The 23,373-nt window shown below is 40.8% G+C and overlaps 1 protein-coding gene across 1 annotated transcript; it reads left to right on the forward strand.

Moving 5' to 3' along the window:
* Nucleotides 1-425: 425 nt before the first annotated feature.
* Nucleotides 426-20,421, forward strand: STPG4 (sperm-tail PG-rich repeat containing 4; the record flags this gene model as incomplete). Its single annotated transcript, XM_080684960.1, has 5 exons — nt 426-461; nt 4,990-5,247; nt 15,592-15,656; nt 16,148-16,202; nt 20,407-20,421. The coding sequence occupies 5 exons, from the start codon at nt 426-428 to the stop codon at nt 20,419-20,421; spliced, it is 429 nt and encodes a 142-aa protein (XP_080541086.1).
* Nucleotides 20,422-23,373: the final 2,952 nt, after the last annotated feature.

A 23,373-nucleotide genomic window follows, 5' to 3' on the forward strand; every position in this document is an offset into this window, starting at 1 on the left:
GCTGATGGCGATTATGGTATGTTCAAGCCTTTACAAACCGCCTTTAGAAGTCTCAGCGCCGCCCAGGACGGGTGCTCAGTTGGTTAGAGCATCGTTCCCAAGCCCTAGGGGTGTGTGTATCTGGTATCTGTCTCTTGTCTCTGTTACTGTCTTTCTGTCTCTGTCTCTCTTCCTCTCTCTTTAAAATCAATAAATAAAATTTAAAAATCTTGGTGCAGATACCTGAAGGCTTTCAGGCGACTCCTCACGTGTGCGTCACGAGGCTAAGCACAGGACTTCAAAACGTGGGCCCGTCTGTCTCCCCTCCCCCACTGGAGAAAGACTGGGGGGGGGGGGGAGCTGCGCATGCTCAGACGCAGCCTCCCCCCTCCCCCGTCTCCTGGCAACAGGACTCCAGTCTTGGCCTTGGCACTGCGGAGGTCGCAATGGACCAGCCAGATAAGGCCGTCACTTCTACCCCAGTAAGGGAAGACTTGGGGCATGGCGGTTCAGTTGTCATGGCCTCGGTACTGCCATTCCCCTCTGACGCGCCCAACTACCGGTCCCCTTCGCCCCTCTCTTGAGCCAAAATGCCACCTCTAGTCCCGGGCCTTTGCACCCCTCCTGTTCTCTCTTTTCTCTCTCTGTTCTTACCACCTTGTAGTCCTTTCTTCTGATCTTTGAGTTCTACTTCATTTTATTTCCTCTGCCCTTGCTACTCCCTCATCCTCCCGATTGCCCTTTGTTATCTGTATTTTCCCTCTTCCCTACTACTAACGCTGGAGACCACTACTTTAATAGTGATTAAATTTCTTTCATTTCCCTCTAACGAGAGAGTGTTTTTGTTGTTGTTTTCAGTCTATGAACACGTTTTTGAGTTTAGTATTTATAAAATATTTTAAACTACCTTTGTTTAGTTTTTAAATTTGGGCTAGGGATGTTTAGCCTATCTTTTGTAAAGTGATTCACCCCTAAAGCGAATTTGAAGTGGTAGATGGGTGGAGTTTAGATCACCTGCCTTGAGCAAAACAAAGCAGCAGCTGCCAATCACCTTCTTTTGGATATATATCATGTTTACTTCTCCCTTGTCCTTCCCAACTCATTTTCCTGGCCCAGGTAGAGGTGGGAGACCTGTCTTGACATGCCTGGGAAAGTTCGATTTCTGTGACTATAAATGTGCAACAGAGAACATTCAATATAAATCTAACAAAGGCAATAGATAGGAAGAAATTCAGATTAGTGTGTATGAAACAAGGCGTTTCTTAGAGAAATGCACATATTACATAGTAAAACTAAAGCCAGAGGTACTCATAAGTAGAGTAGATATAAGTTGCTAGACAGGAACAATGAATTGTATCAGTTTTGCTAATTTGATTGTTTATTATTTTTAATGTATTGTTTGAGATAACCCATATTTTGTACTAATAACAAAAACATTGTAAGTGAAAGTAGAAGTCAATATTTTAATGATTTTACTTAGTGGGAATAACACAAAAGGAAACACTGAACAATCGTGTTCTGTTAACAGTGAAGCTGAATCAAATGTGGAAAAATAATAAAAGGGTATAGAGTACTTATTAAGGAAGACAAGAGTGTCCTTGGAAACTGAAGAATACCAAAATAATCTGCTTCTTAACTTGGCAGATGAGATGTTAAAAATAAAAGCTACCATTTATTATGGAGCACTGGCTGTGGTTGCAAGTGTTTATATGTACAACTAGAGGCCCAGTGCACAAAATTCATGCACGGAAGGGGGGCCCTCAGCTCGGCCTGCATCCTCTTGCAATCTGGGACCCCTCGGGGGATGTCCGACTGCCAGTTTAGGCCCTGTGGGATCGGGCCTAAACTGGCAGTCAGACATCTCTCTGGCAATCTGGGACCACTGGCTCCTAACTGCTTGCCTGCCTGCCTGCCTGATCACCCCTAACCACTGTACCTCCCTGCCTGATCACCCCTAACCACTGTGCATCCCTGCCTGATCGCCCCTAACCACGCGCCTGCCTGCCTGATCGCCCCTAACCACTCTGCCTGCCTGCCTCATCGCCCCTAACTTCCTGCCTATCTGCCTCATCGTCCCTAACTGCTCACCTGCCTGCCTGATTGCCCCTAACTGCCTCTGCCTTGGCCCCCGCCGCTGCAGCTTAGTCCAGAAGGACGTCCGGAAGGTTGTTCGGCTGTCTGGTCTAATTAGCATATTACGCTTTTATTATTATAGATGCCTTATGCTCATGCCTTATTTTTTTTTAAATTTAAATTCTTTATTGTTGAAAGTATTACATATGTCTCTTTTTTCCCCCATTGACCTTTCCCCGGCTGCTCCCACTCCCCAGCACATGCCCTCACCCCACTACTGTCTATGTCCATCCCTGATGCCTTATTTTTATCCTCCTAAGAGGAAGTGGGGGCTCATAACGGCCAAAGTAATTTGCCTAGTGCTCTTTAGCTAGTAAGTGGCAGAGCTGGAGGTCAAGCCCAAGTTTGTCTGGCTCCTCTATCACTCTGACTCTTCAGTGTCACAGCTAGCTGGACAAGCTGAGAGAACCAGCTGTGTCATATTTATGATATATATATATTTTTAATGTATGTGAACCTAGGAAATAGAAATTGGCAATGTTTGCCATATCTCCAGGAATTTGTATCTCAATATCACATTAATCTGATGACTACACATTTTGACCTTGAGTTCCTAGCGCAGACACCTGAGCCACACATACTTTTTTAGGGTAAAACATCCAAGCAGTTTTGATTCATTAATACTTATAAATGCACACAGCAGCTTCATTAGAGATTTCAATTTTCTTCTTCAGTTTGAATGTGGAGTACTAGGAGAGCCCTTTGCATGTCAGGATATAGGAAGCAGAGATCACCCCTGCACTATTGCCTACATTTACCTTGTAGAAGTAAAAATTAATTAAGTGGGAATGATCGTCACATATATTTTTCTCTCTTCCTTTTGAATGGACACAACATAGCAACAGACCTGAAATTACAGTCGCCAAACAAACCCAAGATAATTGTTCACTTTCATTGGCAAATACAGCGCAGAGGGCATTGTCTACGGATTGGGACCTCATCAAAGAGGAAGGGGTGGAAGCTCATTTCCTTTATTGCTTTCTTTTAAATTTAGGTTTTCTAAAGCCTCTAAAACACCTAAGGGCATAATATCTACACAGTTCTTGGCATCAAAATGTGCCATGTCCCCCAGGTCATCCTCGTCTGAGGATGAGCTCTCTTCACCCACTAAAGTAGATAGAAGGACTGAACCATAAACTTTAATAACAATTATGATAATACAATTTTGATTTACACAACTCTCTCCTTCCCAAGAACACCAATTTTTGTCACATCTAATTATCCTTATGGCACCTCCGTCACATGGGGATGTTTATTGCTCTAATTTTCCCAAAGGGAATTTAGATATTTAAAAAGCACTTAAAATAATAAAATAGCAATTTAAAGAACTATTACAGGCAAAATTGATAACAATATTTTTATTTGAAGTCAGAGTGACATGTTTGGTGCCGGTATTAATTAATTTAAGTAAATATTTTATAAGTTATATCTAACTTCCAGGGATCACCTTTCAAATGAATAAGCATATTTTATGTTTGTTACTAGAAACCAATCCGGAAGCGATCATCTTTTGAAAGAGAAGGATGGTGGAGAGTAGCATTAACAGTATGTACATTTTCATTATTTTCTATTCATATTATTCTTATTCCCATTAACATTTGATTAAGTCTGTCTTACCGTTTAAATCACTAACAATTCATAAGAGAACAGTAGGCTTTATTTCATACTTATAATTTTAGCATCAGCATGTGAATGAGAAACTAAAATTTCAATTTAAAAGCTGGGAACAGTAAAACAACTCTAGAAATCTAGTTGTGTTACAAAATATCGAGGTAAGATCAACCTAGTTTATGACCTTGGTAAGAGGACACAAGAAAGAAAAAGCATACATTCCTGAGAGGTTTTTGCGTTTCAGTTCTTATCTTACTTAGCTCAGAGCCTATGATAACTTTTATCAGTTCACATGGTCGGCGTATGAAAGCAAGGTAGTAACAGATGAAAGTAAAATGACCAGAAGACCCCCCTCTCAGGAGACATCATTTCTATACTGCAGAAATGGTTCCTATGCACACCCTGCAATAACAGGGGGCCCCGTGGCCAAAGCCTTCTTGGAATGGAACTCACTGCAGTGGTGGAGCTGAGCTGAGTGCTCAGTGGAAAGATGGCCACAAAAGCAGCAGTGACTAAGCTTTCAGGTTTGGCCATTTAGCCACATTGCGGTTGGGATTTGAAAGTACCCAACCCCTTATTGGACTAATTAGACAAGATGCTCTGCCAGTTCATCCCTGCCTCATGTTATTATCCTGAAGCTTCCCGTTTAAGGGCTAGACAGAAGCATATAGCATCTACTAAGCAGAAGTAGGATAATTTTTATTTAGTCAAGAAACTAAATTTCAGGTCTCACTAGAGGCCTGAAATTTATAAACAAATTGAATCTCAAGTTTAAGTATCTGTGAAGCTACTTTTTAAGAAAAAAACCTCAACTATAGCCATAACCCATTGGCTATTACTCAGCAGCTGTCTCAGAAAGGAAATAATCATGATTCTCTTAAAAGATTGTTCTGTCCAGACGCAGGGGTCCTCAAACTACGGCCCGCGGGCCACATGCGGCCCGCCGAGGACATTTATCTGGCCCGCTGCCTGTTCTGCTTAGCAGCCAACTCGTCCCGGGCCCGCAGTGCGCATAGGAATTTGTTTATAGTTTTTTTTTTTTTAAACTATAGTCCAGCCCTCCAACGGTCTGAGGGACAGTGAACTGGCCCCCTGTTTAAAAAGTTTGAGGACCCCTGGTCCAGAGTGTTTACTGTATTTTAATAGAATTTTATTAAACTGTAAAACTAAGAGATACTGCTTAGGAATGACCCTTTCAAGAATGCTGCTTTCGGAGATGTTGCTGGTTTACACACTGATCTGAAAAACGATGTCAATTTTCCACAGAATACTCCTATCCCTGGCACTTACCACTTGAAAACATTTATTGAAGAATCCCTATTAAATCCAGTGGCAGCAACCTACAATTTTAAAAATGAAGGAAGGAAAAAACCACCTCTTGTGCAAAGAAACAATCCAGTACTAACAGACCTTCCCCCGTACATGCCTCCCGACTTCTTGGACTTGTTGAAGAAGCAAGCGGCCACTTACTCATTTAAAGACCAACCGCGGTCAAGCCCCAGCTCACTGGTTTACAAAGATCAGGTAAAGCCCTACTAGCAGCTGGGTTTTTGTGGGAAAGCTACCAAGAGCTCCGAGGAAAATAGTCTACATAACTTCGAGTGTATCTCCCCCGGGACAAAGTAACAACCTTTAGGATGCCTTATTTTCTGCAGAAATCAAACAAGGGCTGCCTAATTTGCAAATATGTCCTGCAAGGGAATCTTGGCAGGATTCCCCAACTGGGGGAGCCTCTGGATCTTATCTGTGGTTGGCCCACACTTCTGGTGTTTTCAAGCAGTTTACACAGTGTACTCTGTCTCTCTTTCTCTCTCTCTTTTTTTTTTTTTTTCATAAAGATTAAAAAAATATTCTTATTGATTTTAGAGAGGAAGGGAGAGAGAGAGAGAGAGAGAGAGAGAGACAGAATCATTGATGAGAGAGAATCATTGATTTGGCTGCCTCCTGTACCCCTCCACACTGGGGATATAGCCCACAACCCGAGCATGTGCCCTGACTGGGAATCGAGCCGTGACCTCCTGGTTTACAGGTTGACGCTTAACCATTGAGCCATGCTGGCCGGGCTGTACTCTCTTCTTTTAAAAGAAAACTCTGCCTTTCAGTGAGTGAGTACCCTTATTAGAGCGTGAACATAACTATATGCCACAGGGAAGCTTTTCCCAAAATTTCTTGTAGAAATGAGCACTGTGGTACCAGGAAGGTAAGACTCTACTCTCAGGTCCACCAGTTCATTCATAACATCGATAATAATTGCTATGCTTATGGCCCTGTGCCAAGCTCTATGAAGGGAAGATGTCCCTGACTTGCAAATATTTAAGTAACAATGCAAGAGCAAATATAGCAAATGCTGAGATAAATAGTGTAGTAGGAAATGCCAGGGGAGAGTTCAGTGTAGGCTGGATTGAAAAGTTGGAAGGTTCCCTGGATGAAGTAGGACTCACACTAGACCTTGAATAATACATGGCACTTACGTGGCTCTTAATAGTTTACTGTACGCTTCTACATATATTCTCTTAGCAGTTCTTCCCAGGCATTCTGAAATAGGCAGAACAGATGTTAGCCCCATTTTACATGCACGTAAACTGAGGTGAATAGAGACTAAGTAACTTGTTCAGTGGCAGAGGAGTACTTTTAACTGAGGGCTTCTGATCCCCGATATGGCCCTCTTTCCAACTACCCTGTGCCTCTGGCCATGAATAAGGGTTTGGATGGGTGGAACTCAAGAGCTGTGTCTCAAGGGAGGGGCATAGCACTATCAAGGCCTGTTCCAGGGACTGCGTTGTGACTTGGACTTTGTTACTTGGGACTTTGGGCCTTAATATCTCCCATTTGTAAGGAAGCTAGTAATAGTATTAGTCTTCACAACCTTGTCAGAGTATTGCTGAGCAGAAATGCATTGTAACTGGAAGTTGAATTAAATACAGTGGTTGTAGCGATTATTAGGATGAACGAGAATTTTCCCCTGGGAGGAGCGCATGTTGTACGCAACTTGTAAACCCATCTTATTGTTTTGCAAATTATAGATTTGGAACAGGACAGAATGATAAAAGTTCACTGGGTAAGTCTTATCCTAGTCACTTCAGTGAATGAATACAAACACTAAATTTTACTTAGACGTTTATGGCTTGGTATCAGGTCACCATGCTTCATGTGAAATAATTCTGGCCACGTCCAGGGCAAAACCATTCTTCCTTATTCTCCACCACCATTTACTTCCCTTCTGCTTCATCTTGTCTTGCTTTTAGGAGTTTCTGAGGGTAGGCCAAGGATCACTGTTGAAGAGAAAACACAGAAGGTTGGTATTAGGCAAAATTTAAAGCTTTAAAAGACCAAAAGAATTTGGCTTACCCACAGGGATGGACAGAACCTTCTGAAAACATATTTTTTCTGTTTCTTTTCTTTCTCCTCTCTCTCCCCACCTCCCACAAAGGATTGAGCTCCAGAAACTGGGAGAATTACATGTTTTCCTAATTTTCTGTTTCAAAGGTCTATGACGGTATGTTCACAGAAGGAGAGCTACCCAGATGTAACATTGTTTACTCACCAATAAAACTCATAATTCTGGTTTTTTAATGGCAGAATTCAGTAAAATAATAATTTAAATAATTTGAGGTAGATAGAGTATATATTATTATTATTACTTATTAAGATAGAACAATATTCTCTCAAGCTTCAGAATTTTTAATAGAATATCCACTTTATACTTCATTAGGGCTGTTTATTATTTGTAAGAAAGTTTTTACTACTATTTGTTCTGAAGCATGTAACTCAACTAGAGAACCTGTACCAAAGAATCTTATCATATACTAGAGGCCTGGTGCATGAAATTCATACATGGGGGGGAGGGCCCTCAGCCTGGCCTGTGCCCTCTCGCAGTCCGGAGCCCCACAGTCAATCACCATGCAGCGGGAAGCCCCTCCCACCCGCCATAGCGCTGCCGGCCAGGTAGCCTGGGCCTCCCTCTGCAGGGTGATCATGGGGCAATGGCGGGTCCCCCAACCAATTGCATTGCACCCTCCTTGGCTGGCCTGGCGCCAGTGGGTGTCATAGCGTGATCATCTGGACGGTTGTTCCGCTGTTCATTGCATATTACGTTTTTATTACTATAGATATATTTGAATGTGTGTGTGTGTGTGTGTGTGTGTGTGTGGGTGTGTGTGTGTGTGTAAGGGGGTCAGGGGTAGTAAAGGATAAAGGAGGCCAAATATATGGGGACAGAAGATAATTTGTTTATGGGTGGTGGGCACATAATGCAATATATGGATCATATATCATAAAAATCTATACTTGAAACAGATATAATCCATTTAATCAATGTCACTCCAATAAATTTAATTGATAAAAAAGAGTATTGGAGATGATCCTAAATTTTTTAAAATAAATTTTTCTTACCAGAGAAATAATACATTTTTATTGTAGAATTATATGTATAAAAGTGGGACCATCTCTCTCCATATATACAGTTTGTGACCTGCTTCTCCCCAATGTTGCTGTCATCCACTAACCCCAGGGTTACTCCCACTTATTTCTGGATGATTTTAGCTCCCTTCTCTCCCTGCCACCCTTTCCACTACTCCTGTCATCATTTCAGTACACATGCAGATGACCTTCCAACAATCTCCCTTCTCAGTTTCTTGAACTCTCCTCTACCTCAGTTACTCACTCCTTGGATTTTTTTCAAGACCAATAATTCCAACCCTGCATAATCTCAACTGCGTGCACCCCACTCTGACCACTCCTAATGTTCAGCTTCAGCCACTCTAGTAGCCCAGCCCCCCCCCACCACCAATTTTTCTGTTTCCCACAATCTCTAATCCATTGATCCTGCTCGCAAAGCTTAAATCCCATAGTCAGTCATCAGAGTTACGCCCAGCATATGCCCTCAATTCCCTTGTCCCTGATAGCACATCTCACTTGTTTGTCAAAGCCACAAACCTGGGTGACTCTAACTCTCTGGGGACTTTGTACCTGCATCCGTGTTGTGGAATGACTGGCCTCATTTTATAGTCTTCACCTCACGTGGGCACTGAATGGACTTCCCTAGTCTGTGTACCTCCCACTCTCCTGTGTGCTTTATCTCACCTCTCTCCTTTCCACATCCCTGACACCTCCACCTCAATCCTCCTTCTTATTTTTTCTTCTCAGCCTTTTTGCAGGTGCAGCCCCTTCTCCCCACCCCAGGCCCCCAGACCTCGTCCTCCTCTACACTTACTCCCTCTCAATGTTCACTCCCTTGGTGATCTCATTTAGTCTTGGCTTTGAACACCAACTCTTTATGATTTCCAAATTATATCTCCTGCCCAGACTTCTTTTTTGCATTCCAGACTTGTATATCCAACTGATCTTTTTTTAAATTTCTCCACTTATATGTCTAATTCAGGGTTTCTCAACTTTGACATGACTGACGTTTTGGATGGGATAATTCTTTGTTGTGGGGGGCTGTTCTGTGCTTTGTAGCATGTTTAGCAGCATTCCTGAGTAATTAATGCCATTAGTTAGTTAGATGCCAAGAGTAGTCCCCCTCTCAGTTGTAACAACCAAAACTGTCTCCAGACATGGCCAAATGTCCCCTGGGGGCACCCCCTTCCTGATTGGGAACCACAGGGTTTAAATCTTTGCAATAGTGGGTGTGATCTCTGAGGGGTCGTTCTCAGAGTCAGCAGTTCTAGTGTGAACTGGCTTTATTCCAGACCTCCTCTTTGACTCCTCCTCCTCCCTCTCTTTCTGCCGGACTGGCCTCCTGGAAGCTTCCTGACTTTGCCACTCCCATCTCAGGGTCTTTGCACTGGATCTTGCCAGCTCATTGACCTTTGTTAGCTGTGTTTATAGCTGTGATAAAGATATCTCTGAAGACATGTTAACTGAAAGTGCACCAAAGGGATTTTCAACAGGATGGTTTTTCACTGGCCAAGGCATTGACTGGGCTGGCAAGTGATACTGTAGGGAACTCAAGACTTAAATGTTGGGATAATGAAAAGCAAAACATAGGTAAGATGGAGCTATTCATTGTACCAACACCATTTAAATAAAAAAAGTGACCTTGAAAATTAGCTCATTTAGCAGATATGTTTGAAACTGAATTGTCAAAGAGCAAGTATCACATGCAAATATGTCAAGAAAGTGGCAAATGAAAATGGATTTTGAAAGATGGTTACAGAAAACTTATCTCAGGGATTGGGACCCACTGTAATTCTTAGTTCATTTGGAGCTGATAACGATTCTAAGGTACTGGTAAATTCACAAATAATATCAGTGTTATCTGCTTTATTTCCAGTTTTGTTTGCCTTGCCTCCTTAACTTGTTTATTTTTTTTTTAAAGGAATCCACTTTTTTTTAATTGATTTTTTACAGAGAGGAAGGGAGAGGGATAGAGAGTTAGAAACATCAATGAGAGAGAAACATCAATCAGCTGCCTCCTGCACACCCCCCACTGGGGATGTGCCCGCAACCAAGGTACATGCCCTTGACCAGAATCTCGATCCTGGGACCTTCAGTCCGCAAGCCGATGCTCTATCCACCGAGCCAAACCGGTTTCGGCGCCTCCTTAACTTGTTCCTGCTTAAGTCTTTTCCATTATCTGAGATCAAGCTCACACCATCTCAGCTCCAAGGATGTCAGGAGTGTATAGCAGTGTTTTAATAGAGTATCTCCTAAGATAGACCAAAGAAGTCTGAAGTGACTCTTCAAGGTTGCACAGTATATGATTTTGTCTATATGGAAGACTGAATAAAATCAGATATTGGATAACCTAAAAAAACAACAACAACAATATAATTGGTATCATTAAGCAGGCTTCTTTTTGAGAAGGTCCTGTATTGTTTATCTCTCATTCCATAAAGAAGTCTGAGCAGTGAGTCAGTGATACTTCCATACAACACAAAAGACTTTACTTCTCAGAGAAAAGATACACTTGAATTTCTACCAATAGTACCTACAAAGTATTGCACCTGCCAGTCCTTTGGCAGCATTCACCTTATGATCATCCCAACAGGGCTTCTAACACATTGAAAAAATCTCTTTTTGTCCCACCTATTTATGGATTTGGTTCTCAAAATGTTGTCATACCAAGAGCCTAATAAGTACGGTTGGATTTTTTCACTTATTCTGACCTTGGTGGTGTTGGTACCACAGAACTGAATGAAGTATCCACACTAATAGCATCCTGTCATATTGTATGGCTACAAGCTATTGCAAGATTTCTGAGTGCCTAATCTACATGGACTGAAACATTAACTAGAATCAGGTATTGTTATGGGCACATTGTCTAGAGTCTTTGCTCCTCATTACAAATGAAGAAGTGACACGCATCTGTAGGAATTAGGAACATATATGTGTATATTAAAAATCTCCAAGGACAGTGGAGCCACCCAGAATAGTTTGCAATGATGTGCAGAGAAACAGTCTTTTACATAAGGCAGCTGACTATTCACAACTTTATGGGGAAAAAAAGCCCTCTCTCAGTAATATTAAACAGCAAAGAATGGCCAAGGCAAGTAAAGAAAGACAAATACAGAAGCTACGGGGAATCAATATTCCTTTCTAGACTAGTGCTAAGAGTTTTTCCCACAATACTTTTATATAGAAACTCTATGTGATTGCTGAGTATGCATAGTTAAACAGCTGCTTTAAGGGTGTTTTTTTTCTCTTCGCTTTTCAGTTCTCTTTCTTCTTTCTCCTTCTGAGTATGTGTGTATATGTACATAAGACAGTAAGCGAACATGTGAGAGCAAGCACATAAAGCATACATGCACTATTTAAAGTAAATAGAAAGCAAACACCCACATAACCATCATCAAGTCAAGAAATAGGATGTTGCAGCCCCCAAAAGCCCCTGCTTAAAATACATTTTCCTGCTTCCACACTAGAATAACAAATAATACCAGTGTTTCCTGGGCGTTTATTTAATGTCAAGTGAACAATTAACAAGGCACAGGTGCATCAGGACAGTGTGTGTATTTTATCATAAAATTTGTTTTTACTGCTGTTGTCAGTGTATCTACAACATCTGCCCATACACTCAAAATGCTGTACTAATATGTGAATGAAAGCAGCAGGCTGAGCTGTATTAGCTGAACTTCCGTGGGGCATAGAATGCCAGCATATGGAAGCCTTATTTTGAAGGCTTGGGGTTGAGATGGGGGGATGGGGGGCAGTGGAGGAAATGGGCAGCAGGGACAGGCTAGAAGAGGTCAGTGGGGGAAAAGAGGGACATATGTAATACTTTCATAAAGATTTAAAAATAAAATTTAAAAAGGCAGCATTGTATTTTTAAATCTGATTTTAAAATAATAGAGGGTAGGGAGTAGATTGCTCACTTTGGGAAGGATTCTTCCTAGAATTTTATAATATAACTAGAGGCCCAGTGCACGGTTAAATCATGCAGATTGGGTCCCTAGGCCTAGCCTCCTGCCATCAGGGCCATCTTCTGCCCGTTCGCCAGTCTCCAGGCTGAACGCCACCTCCACCACTGGGCGCCGCTGGGATCACCAGCTCATCCCGGCTGCTCGGAGGCTCAGGCCTGCCGGAAAGCGGGCGCCGGAGACTTCACCTCCATGCGCGTGTGCCCGGCCAGCCACTGATGGAACACGCTGCCTGCTCAGGGCCGCTCACGGGGGCGTCGCTGCTGCCTTCGCTGCGGCTGCTGCCGCCACTGCCACTGCTGCTGGGGCTTGAGGCACTGACACAGGCTGCGGGGCACGCCCACGACCTACCCATCTGGGCGTGAGCGGCCCTGAAGAAGTGGTCAATACCACCTCATGGCGACTGGTCGTTTGGTTGTTTTGGTCGTGACGCCTCTTGGCCTTTAATTATGATGATTGCTTCCTACCAGCTCCTGCAATAGAAGGAGTTCTGGAAGTTGGGTCAGTCTTCCTGGCTTCTCATTCGGCTTCCTCCTCTCCTTCCCTTCCTTTACATATCCCAAGCTCTGTGCTTACCAGTTCCTTCTACTCCCTTACTCATGCACCTCTGAGCTAAAATCCATAACCCAAGGACGATGGAGCCACCAGGTAGTTTGCAGCACGTTTGACAATGGGCAGAGAGACAATCTCTTCTGCAATGTTTCTCCTTAGAATACCTTCCTGGCTCCCCTCTAGGAAGTTCCTCTTGGTCTTTACCATCTTCAGATCACCCAGTTGGGTTTATTTATCTCCCCCCAGTTTTACAGATGTATAATTGACAAAATTATATGTATTTGAGGTGTACAACATGATGATTTGATTGTGAATATAATGTGAAATGGTTACCACAATCAAGTTGATTACCATATCCATCACCTCACATTGTTATCATTATGTGTATGCATGAGAACATATAAGCTCTATTCTCTTAGCAAATTTCAAGTATACAAATACAGTATTATTAACTATTGTCACCATGCTGTACCTTGTATCCCCAGAACTTATTTAGCTTATAACTGAAATTTTGTACACTTTGACCAACCCCCATCCCTACCCCAGCCCTGGGCAACCACCATTCTTTTTTTTCCCTCTGGCAACCACCATTCTATTCTGTCAGGAGTACAGGCTTTCTAGTCAGGAGTACAGGCTTTCTGGTACAGACTTTCTAGATCCACGTATAAGTGATACAAAACAGTGTTTGTCTTTCTCTGTCTGGCTTATTTCACTTAGCATTTTGCCCTCTAGGTTCATCCATGTTGTTGCAAAAGGCAGGATTTCCTTTATTTTTTATCGAATTATCGGGAGTGGGTGGTGGGAGGACCGGGCTGGCTGATTTATCGAAATATATATATATTTTCAGTTATTTATACATCACATTTTCTTTTCCATTCATACATCAGGGGACACTTAGGTTGTTTACATAGCTTAGCCATTGTGAAAAATGCTGCACTGAGCATGGGAGTTCAGATGTCTCTTCCAGATACTGATTTTGTTTCCTTTGGATATATACCCAGAAGTGGAATTGCTAGATCGTATGGTAGTTCTATTTTTAATATTTCAAGGAACCAGTTTTTTTTATAATGTCTGTACCATTTTACATTTCCACCAACAGTGCACAAGCATTCCCTTTTCTCTGCATCCTCACCAATACTTGTTATCTCTTGTCGTTTTTATAATAGCCATCCTAACAGTTGTGAGGTGACATCACATTGTGGTTTGGGTTTGCATTTCCTTGATGATTAGTGGTGTTTCAGCACCTTTTCATGTAATTGTTGGCTATTTGTATGTCTTCTTTGAAAAAAAATGTCTATTCAGGTCTTTTGCCCAATTTAATTGGATTATTTTTTGGTTATTGAGTTGTATGTGTTCCTTATATATTTTAGATATTAAAACCTTATCAGATACATGGTTTGTAAATACTTTCTCCCATTGTTTATGTTGCCTTTTTACTTTGTTGATTGTTTCCTTGGCTATGCAGAAGCTTTTTAGTTTGATGTCTTCCCACTGCTTTATTTTTGCTTTTGATGCATTATTTTCCTCTTTTTACTAGTAGTGTCATATTCAAAAAAAATTATTGCTAAGACGAATGTCAAGGAGTTTTCCCTATGTTTTCTTCTAGGAGTTTAGTGGTTTCAAGTTTTACATTTAAGTATTCAGTCCATTTTGAGTCAATTTTTATGAGTGGTATAAGATAGGGGTTTAATTTTATTCTTTTGCATGTGGATATCCTGTTTTCTCAATACAATTTATTGAAGAGACTATTCTTTCACCCATGGTGAATTCTTGCTGCCCTTGCCAAGATAAGTTGATTGTATATTCATGGACGTTTCTTTTTTTTTTTTGGGGGGGGGGAGTTTTTCATTCCGTTGCATTGGTCTATGTATTTGTTTTTATGCTAGTACCATACTGTTTTTATGACTATAGTTTTGTAATATAGTTTGAAATCAGGAAGTGTGATGCCTTCAGCTTTTTTTTTCTTTCTCAAGATTACTTTAACTTCAGGTTCTTTTGTGGTTCCATATAAATTTTTAGGATTGTTTTTCTTTATCTGTGAAATATGCTATTGGAATTTTTGAAAATATATTTTTATTGATTTCAGAAAGGAAGGGAGAGGGAGAGAGAGATAAAATCATCAATGATGAGAGAGAATCATTAATCAGCTGCCTCCTGCATGTTCCACACTGGGGATCGAGCCCGCAACCTAGGCATGTGCCTTGACTGGGAATCGAACCGTGACTTCCTGGTTCATGGGTCGATGCTCAACCACTGAGCCACACTAGTTGGGTGCTATTGGAATTCTTATAGGGATGTTATTGAGTCTATACGTTGCTTTGGGTAGTATTAATTCTTCTCATCCATGAACATGGGGATATCTTTCCATTTATTTGTATCTTCCTTTTTTTAAAACATATTTTTATTGATTTTTAGAGAGAGAGGAAGGGAGAGGGATATATAGAGAGAAACATTGATGAGAGAGGAACATCACCAATTGGCTGCCTCCTGTACACACCCTCACTGGGGATCGAGCCTGCTACCTGGGCATTTGCCCTAACCAGGAATTGAAGCAGCGATATGTTGTTCCTGAGTTGATGTTCAACCGCTGAGTCACACTGGCTGGGCTTCAATTTCTTTCTTATAGTTTTCAGTGTACAGATCTTTCCCTGCCTTAGTTAAATTTATTTCTAAGTATTTTATTGTGTTTGTATTGCAAATGAGATTGTTTTCTTAATTTCTTGTTCAGATACCTGCAACTTTACTGAATTTATTGATTAGTTCTAAGAGTGTTTGAAATGTGAATATCTGTGGAATGCTTTGAAGCTCCACCTTTGAAAATGTGCCATTTCCACTGTTAAAATAAGGACTAAGTTGTATAATGTTGTATGCTCATAAAATAAATGACAGATAATAAGATAAAGTGAGTTTAAGATCCGTATTAATCTATTATTGGTGTCCTGTCCATTCTGTATAGTCAGTTAAGCTTTCACCAGGACAATACAATCTACTTCCTGCACCAGTTCCCAAGTATGCTTCCAGGTAATTATATACTAATTAAGTTACTTTTTTTTTCTTAAAATATATTTTTATTTATTTCAGAGAGAAACAGAGAGGGAAAGAGAGATAGAAACATCAATGATGAGAGAGAATCATTGATTGTCTGCCTCCTGAACTCTCCCCACTGGGGATTGAGCCAGCAACCCAGGCATATGCCCTTGACTGGAACTGAACCAGGGACCCTTTAGTCCACAGGCCGACGCTCTATCCACTGAGCCAAACCAGCTAGGACTAACATACTATTTTGTTAACATTGCAATATCTTCTCTCTTATTAAGTTACTTTCAATCATTTCACTAATGCCTTTCTATATACAGACTTAACAATCAATACTAATGGCTTTTAAACCTCATTTATGCTCATTATGATTAGCATTCTTAAATATTTAATGAGAGATAGGGAATAAATTAACAAAGATCCTCACATTAAAAAATAAATTTAGGAAATCATATATTTTCTTTTTTTTAATATAGGAGCTTCGTATTTCGTTCTACAGTTCAAAGGTTTCCGTCATCCTACTTCACTCCTGTAAGTACATTGTAGACACTTAACTCATGGTGAATTTGATGTTTAAAATATGCAATGATTCCTTTTGATATATCAAGATTAACATTTTGCTCATTGGCGTAGATAAGCAATGAATGATTATATCATTGATGTTAAATATACTTACAGTATATCCGAAGCTATACTAGGGATTTCAAATGTAAGGTAACCATTTGTGTCAATTTACTTTTTTAGGTCTTGACTCACATCACCTCAGTGAGGTCATCCCTAGTCTCCTGTTCAGAATGTCCTGTCCCCCTTCCTTCCTTTCTTTTCCTCCATAGCACTCATCACTGTCTGATGCACTCACTACATTCAAGTTTGACCCATCCTGTTTTTATCTGTCTCCCTTCCTAGAATTTAAGTTTCATGAAGGTGGAGATATTTGTTTGTTTTTGTCCTGTATACCCAGTACCTAGAAGAATGACTGACACATAGTATTTGTTGAATTAACTAAGTAATAAAACCATCAGCGATATTCAAATAGCTCATTCTATTAACAAAAGAAGAAAAAGTATCTCTAGGTTCTTTTCTTTAAAAAATGTGAAAATGTTTTCCTGTTTCTAAAAATTTCCAAATACATATACATGAATTATGATAAAAAGCGAACTCTTTTAGATAAGTAACCAGTAGAATGCCAAAAAATAAATAATTATTAGAACATTTAGAAAGATAAGAAAATATGAAATTATTTTGGAACAATGTGATGGACTATAGTTATTTATTTGTAACTAGAAACTGCGGGGTAGGGGGAAGGAGACATACAGAAAACATATGAAAGAGTAATTAAGATAACTGAACCAAGCTCTGAAACAGACATGAGGATATAGAAGATTTATATATTTGAGAAAGATGATAGGAGAAATCCATAGGGAAAGGAAAAGACATTCTGTGTTAGACAATTGTTAAATAACTTGGAAAAAAACATGTTAGAGTCTTTCTATCACATATTAAAATAAATTCCATATTGATTAAATAATTAAATAATTTTGAAACCATAAAACCAAGAGAAAATATATTAGCATATATCTACTTTTAGGATAAGGCAGATAGATTTTTCTGACATAATAGCATGTATGAAGTACAAAGGAAAAGAAATATATCAGATTATATAACATTTTAATATTTTTTATTAAAACTATTATGATTAGCATTCTTAAATATTTAATGAGAGATAGGGAATAAATTAACAAAGATCCTCACATTAAAAAATAAATTTAGGAAATCATATATTTTCCTAAATATATTTTAGAAAACAAACTGTAAACAAGTTAATAGGCAAATGCCAATTAGAAGTATGTTCAACATACATGGCAGATAAAGAGTTAGTGGTGACCTTATCTAAAATTCTCTTAATCTATGGGGAAAACACCAGTAGAAAGTAAAACAGATAAAGCCACAAATAGATAATTCATAAAGCAAGAAATTCAGATATCCAACAAAGGTGAAAAAGTTTTGATGTCACTAACACTGAAGTGTGAGAAACTAAAAGGCTGATTGAAAGCTTGCTATATGTGGGTGGTGTGATGGACTAAATAATAGCTCCCAAAGATATCCATGACCAAATCCCCAGAATTTGTGAATGTTACCTTATATGGCAGGAACTTTGCAGATATGATTATATTAAGGATCTTGAGATGGAGAAATTATCCTAGACCAGTGGTCGGCAAACTCATTAGTCAACAGAGCCAAATATCAACAGTACAACGATGGAAATTCCTTTTGAGAGCCAAATTTTTTAAACTTAAACTTCTTCTAGTGCCACTTCTTCAAAATAGACTCACCCAGGCCGTGGTATTTTGTGGAAGAGCCACACTCAAGGGGCCAAAGAGCCGCCTGTGGCTCGCAAGCCGCAGTTTGCCGACCACTGTCCTACATTATCTTGTGGGCCTTAAATACAATCACAAGTATCCTTGTAAAAGGTAAGGAGAAAGCAATGTGACCATGGAGGCAGAAATTGGCGTGATGTGGCTACAAACCAAGGAAGGCAGCCGCCACCAGAAACTAGAAGAGGCAGAGAATGGATCTCCCCACGGAGTCTCCAGAGGTAACATGGCCTTGCTTTGGTTTTGGCCCAGTGAAACTGATTTTGGATATCTGGCCTCCAGAACTTTGAGAGAATAAAATTCTGTTGTTTTAAGCCACCAGATACATGGTAATTTGTTGCAGTAACCACAGGAAACTAATAAGGTAGGGATTATTTCCCGGTGGATTTCACAGTAGGTGGATGGGATGAGGACCTGGCTTTTAATTTTGGTAGACCATAATTGCTTATATCTGTAGGCCTTTACTCTTGGACCCTTCAGTTGCTTCAAAATGACTCCTTAGCCTCCTGCCTGGGGTGTAAGCCAGTTGCCAGTTCTGGGAACTGAATGGGGGAAGGGTTGGAGGTCTCACCATTTGTAAGGTTTCGTTCACTTAATTCCTGTCTTCAGTAAAGGCCCCTGTCCTCACAGTGCCTGGGGCTCCTGAGTCCAGATCCCTGGCACAGTCTCCCCATAAATGAAACCCTCTGTTTCCTACAGGGATGTGGGATGGGTAGCTACCTGACTGCTGGGGATGAGGTGAGCAGGGACTTGGGAGAAGACGATCAGCAAATCCTGTTTTCAGCTCCGCTCTCACCTCCATCTCACAGGGGCCTGATGCCTGAAATTCCTGAGCTTCTCGTAGGTTCTGTGGAGCCTGCTTCTCCTTGGCAGGCCCTCTTCTCCACCTCGCCCCGTCAGGTTCTGTTCCTCCTAACTGCTTCACATCTTCAAAGATATGTTATCTCTGTTGGCCATTGTCTGTTCTCTTGGCTCTGTGTGTGTGTACAGGTATGTACAGGTGTGTATGTGTGTGGGGAAGGAGATAGTTATAAATGCATTGTGCAGTTGGCTTTGGCGGCAAGCAGTCGAGACACCAGTTTTTTCCCCACCGGGTGATACTGTATTTCCTTTGCATTACACATTTTAAATGGATGCCATGAGTTAATAAGGATTTGTTTATACACGTGGTAAAGAGAAATTCAATTAAAACGATTTATTAACATTTTAGGTTAGGCATCCTGCAAGATAAACGGCCTGGTATGGGAAATGGCACAAAGAAATTGATTCTGACAAATGTTGCCTTTGTTCTCGTTGCTTTTACGGAGGAGAAGATTTTTGGAGACCCTTATTTCACCATTTTCATTGATATCACCTCATCCATTCCATTTTATGTATAAAAGTGATTCACTGATTTGGAACATCCTGTCCTTCCACAAGGTGAAAAGATTACTAAAATATTCCAGGATAAAGAAGTAGCCCAGGGCTGTGATTCATGTCTGTCCTAAACATGCATTCCCAGAGCAGACGTATGGGTTTAGTTTAGAGCCACAAATTTGTAAACTCAGAGAGCGAACTCCTTTGATCCCAGCAGTGGGAGATGAGCGTGTTCTTGAGATAAACACACTAATCATTAGGCCATTATAAACCTTTATCTGAAAAACTCATTTGATTGACTTTATCATTCAGTTTAATGGTTTTAAAAATTAAATTCACAGTCACAGAACTGTTAAGGACTCTTAGAACTGGAAGAAACTTTATAAATCTACTACTACTGCTAAGGTCGGCTTGAGCGATAATGCATCGAGTGTTTTCTGGTGCCTGGCACAGTGCTCTGTGACAGACATATCCTGTTTCATTTAATCCTCACAGCAACTTGATGGGGTGGTATTTATTATCTCTATTTGATAGTTTGGGAGATGGAAGTTAATTGTCTGAGGTCACACAGTTATTAAGAGGTATAGAGTGAGTCAGGATAGTAAGAAGCTAGGAAAACTCCTTGGCAAGTGGAATGGGGAAAATGAGACCGCTTAACAAAATGGCCGAGCAATTTACAGCCAGATACCTCCCGAGGGATAACATCTAGGCCTCCATTGTATTTCAGCTCTAGGCCCAGAAAAGTAGCAAAACCAGGTGGGCGACTCTAGGACCAGCTGCAATGACCAATAACCCCCAGCTCTGGGGCTGACCAATCAGTAGACTATGAGCCTGAAAGAGCACACCTGGAAAACTGATGAATGTTCTACTGAAAGCCTCCCTGAGACCTCCCCTAAGATTCCCACGTGCGAGGAAGAGAGAAAACCCTCAAGACAACCATTGCTCACTCTCCCTCCCGGGAGCACACCCATGCCTTTGCTCTTGCCCATCTTCTTCTCCCACAGGCACGAATCTCCTAAACTGTCAGGGACCCCACAAGGCTTGCAACCAGGGAAGCAGCAGCAGCTCGCTCTGGACGAATCCCCTGACCATGTCTCCAAGGCCCCCTTTTTCTCTGACTTCCCAGTGAGCTAAAGCAGCCCAACCTAGGCTCTCCTGCTGCTCTTCTATGCTACGGCCTTCCTTGTTTCACTGTCCCCAGCTTTAATAAATGTACCCTCAAAGTCACTTGGACCTGTCTTATGAAATCTTTCCTGCACAAAGTCAAGAATCCACACTCTACCTGCAGGCCCTTGGCAAACCAGCTCAGGGCCAGATCCCCTGTCCTGTAACAGGACCACTATACAGCAGGCTGAGAGAAAAAAACAATCTACATTAAGAAAGAAACTGGAAGAACTCCAGAAAGAATGTTCCTACAGGAAAAAGCACTCAAGAACAATTAAGAAAATATGTATAGCAAAATATGCAAGTGCAAAAACAAGGCACCAATTAACTCCAGGTAAAACAAAGACTGTGCAAACAAGAAATCATGTTATGTAAGTTGGCTCTGCAAGGAATAACAGTTATTCAGGAAACATTGATTTAAAATGCTACTTTTTGATTGGATGAGCAGGAGATAGAGCAAGAGAGATATTTCTTCATTTTTTCTAAGATGTCATCAATAGATAATGTCTAAAATGCCAACTAAGAAATAACAAAATGCACATACTATTTAGAGATAAGAAAATAATTGTCAGAAGAATAGCCAAGACTTAAAAATAGTTGTCTTAGGCTATCTAGAGCCTATTCAAAGACATGCGTGCCTAAGACATGTGTATGAAAGATGTTTCTAAGAGTGCTAGCTTTGTAAATGAATTGTATAGTGTTATTCTAATGAAATACTGTGTTGCATGTATGCTCTTAAAAATAAGAAACAGCTCTGGCCAGTGTGGCTCAGTTGGTTGAATGTTGTTCAAATGAGCTCCAACCAACTGAGCCACATTGGTCAGAGCTTGGCATTTTGATTTTGAAAAAAAGTTTGTAACGGCCGGGCTGGTGTGGCTCAGTGGTTGAGTGTCGACCTATGAACCAGGAAGTTACGGTGGGATTCACAGTCAGGGCACATGCTCAGTTTGTGAGCTCGATCCCCAGTGTGGGGTGTGCAGGAGGCAGCCAATCAGTGATTCTCTCTCATCATTGATGGTTTTATCTCTCCCTCTCTCTTCCTCTCTGAAATCAATAAAAATATATTAAAAAAGAAAAAAAAATGTGTGACTAATTCTTCTGAGATGTGTTTTGTGTATAGTTGCATGGTAAGGTCGTGGTGTCATTTGAGCCCTATTGACTTGGGACAGGTTGTCTCATTGTTGCTATACCTGAAACCTACAATCACCAGAAATCTGACCTGTGTATCTGGTGCAACATAGTACGGCCTAGAGACATTCTCCGAGTCACTTTAAACCGTTTTGAGAATGAGCAGGTTATAAAAGATGGATACATACAGGTGCATATCTCATCCTCCTTTCTTTCCATCATCCGTGAAAACTAGCTCATTGAAATTTAATCATTTATGCATAAAATCTCCAGGAGCAGTCTATTAAAAAAGGACTAGATGACCATGTAATGGCATAGCAGATTACTACACAATTTTTCAGTCATAAAAAGTACATTAACTTTTAATCTGAAAATCCTCTAGGATGTTAGGTGCCTCTCAGGAGCCATTTTCACTTGTTAAAAAACACAGCCTTCTTGTTTGTCAAGGATTCAGTTGGTGAATTACATTTTGTCCCTGAAGTGTAGGTGGCTCTCAGCAGAAGCAGTTGGTGAGGGATTTGTCTGGTTGGAAAACAGTTTTTAATCTTGAAATTACCAATGTAAGGTGGTGTACTTATTGGCTATTTCAGTTATTGATCAGCATAATTGCTTTGCCCATAAGAAAGACTAAGTATTGGGGGACAGATGCCAGAGCACATGTCTACCATAAGTAAAAAGGGCCTTTTTGCACCTACAGAAAAAAATTGTATCGGGAACTTCTACAGCCACCATTCCCTCTTAGCACCTTTATAATGACCACGCCCCACAAATGCCAAGACCCAAAGGTCCAGTCCTCATAGCAGGACTTTTTTTTTTTTTTTTTTTAAATATATTTTATTGATTCTTTACAGAGCGGAAGGGAGAGGAGGGATAGAGAGTTAGAAACATCGACGAGAGAGAAACATCGATCAGCTGCCTCTTGCACGCCCCCCACCGGGGATGTGCCCGCAACCAAGGTACATGCCCTTGACCGGAATCGAACCTGGGACCCTTGAGTCCGCAAGCCGACGCTCTATCCACTGAGCCAAACCGGTTTTGGCTTTTTTTTTTTTTTTTTAAGAGAGAAACCAAACTGTAACAAATCTTAGTCATTCTTATGCAATCAAATTGAACAAAATAAAACTTGTCATTTGTGGATTTTCTTCCTCTTGCCCTCCCTTTAATTAATTTAACTGCTTTTAGAAATGACCCAAATAAACCTCCTGATCTACCAACAAATTACATAAATTTTGTTCCCTCCTGAATGTCTTTGAAAAGGATATCAGATATTCTGCATAACTTCTTTGAACATATAGGGGCTACAAGTGATGTTATTTATTTATTTGTTTATGTACGTATAATCCTCACTCGAGAATATGTTTTATTGACTTTTAGGGAGAGAGAGAAAGAAAGAGAGAAACATCGATTGGTTGTCTCCCCTAGGCACCAACCAGGAATTGAACCTCCAGCCTAGGAATGTGCCCTGACCGGGAATCGAACCCACCATCTTTTTTTTTTTTTTAATATATTTTATTGGTTTTTTACAGAGAGGAAGGGAGAGGGATAGAGAGTTAGAAACATCGATGAGAGAGAAACATCGACCAGCTGCCTCCTGCACACCTCCCACCGGGGATGTGCCCGCAACCAAGGTACATGCCCTTGACTGGAATCGAACCTGGGACCTCTCAGTCCGCAGGCTG

The sequence above is a fragment of the Plecotus auritus genome, assembly GCF_963455305.1.
Source record: "Plecotus auritus genome assembly, chromosome: 8".
In the NCBI taxonomy this organism is placed as follows: domain Eukaryota; kingdom Metazoa; phylum Chordata; class Mammalia; order Chiroptera; family Vespertilionidae; genus Plecotus; species Plecotus auritus.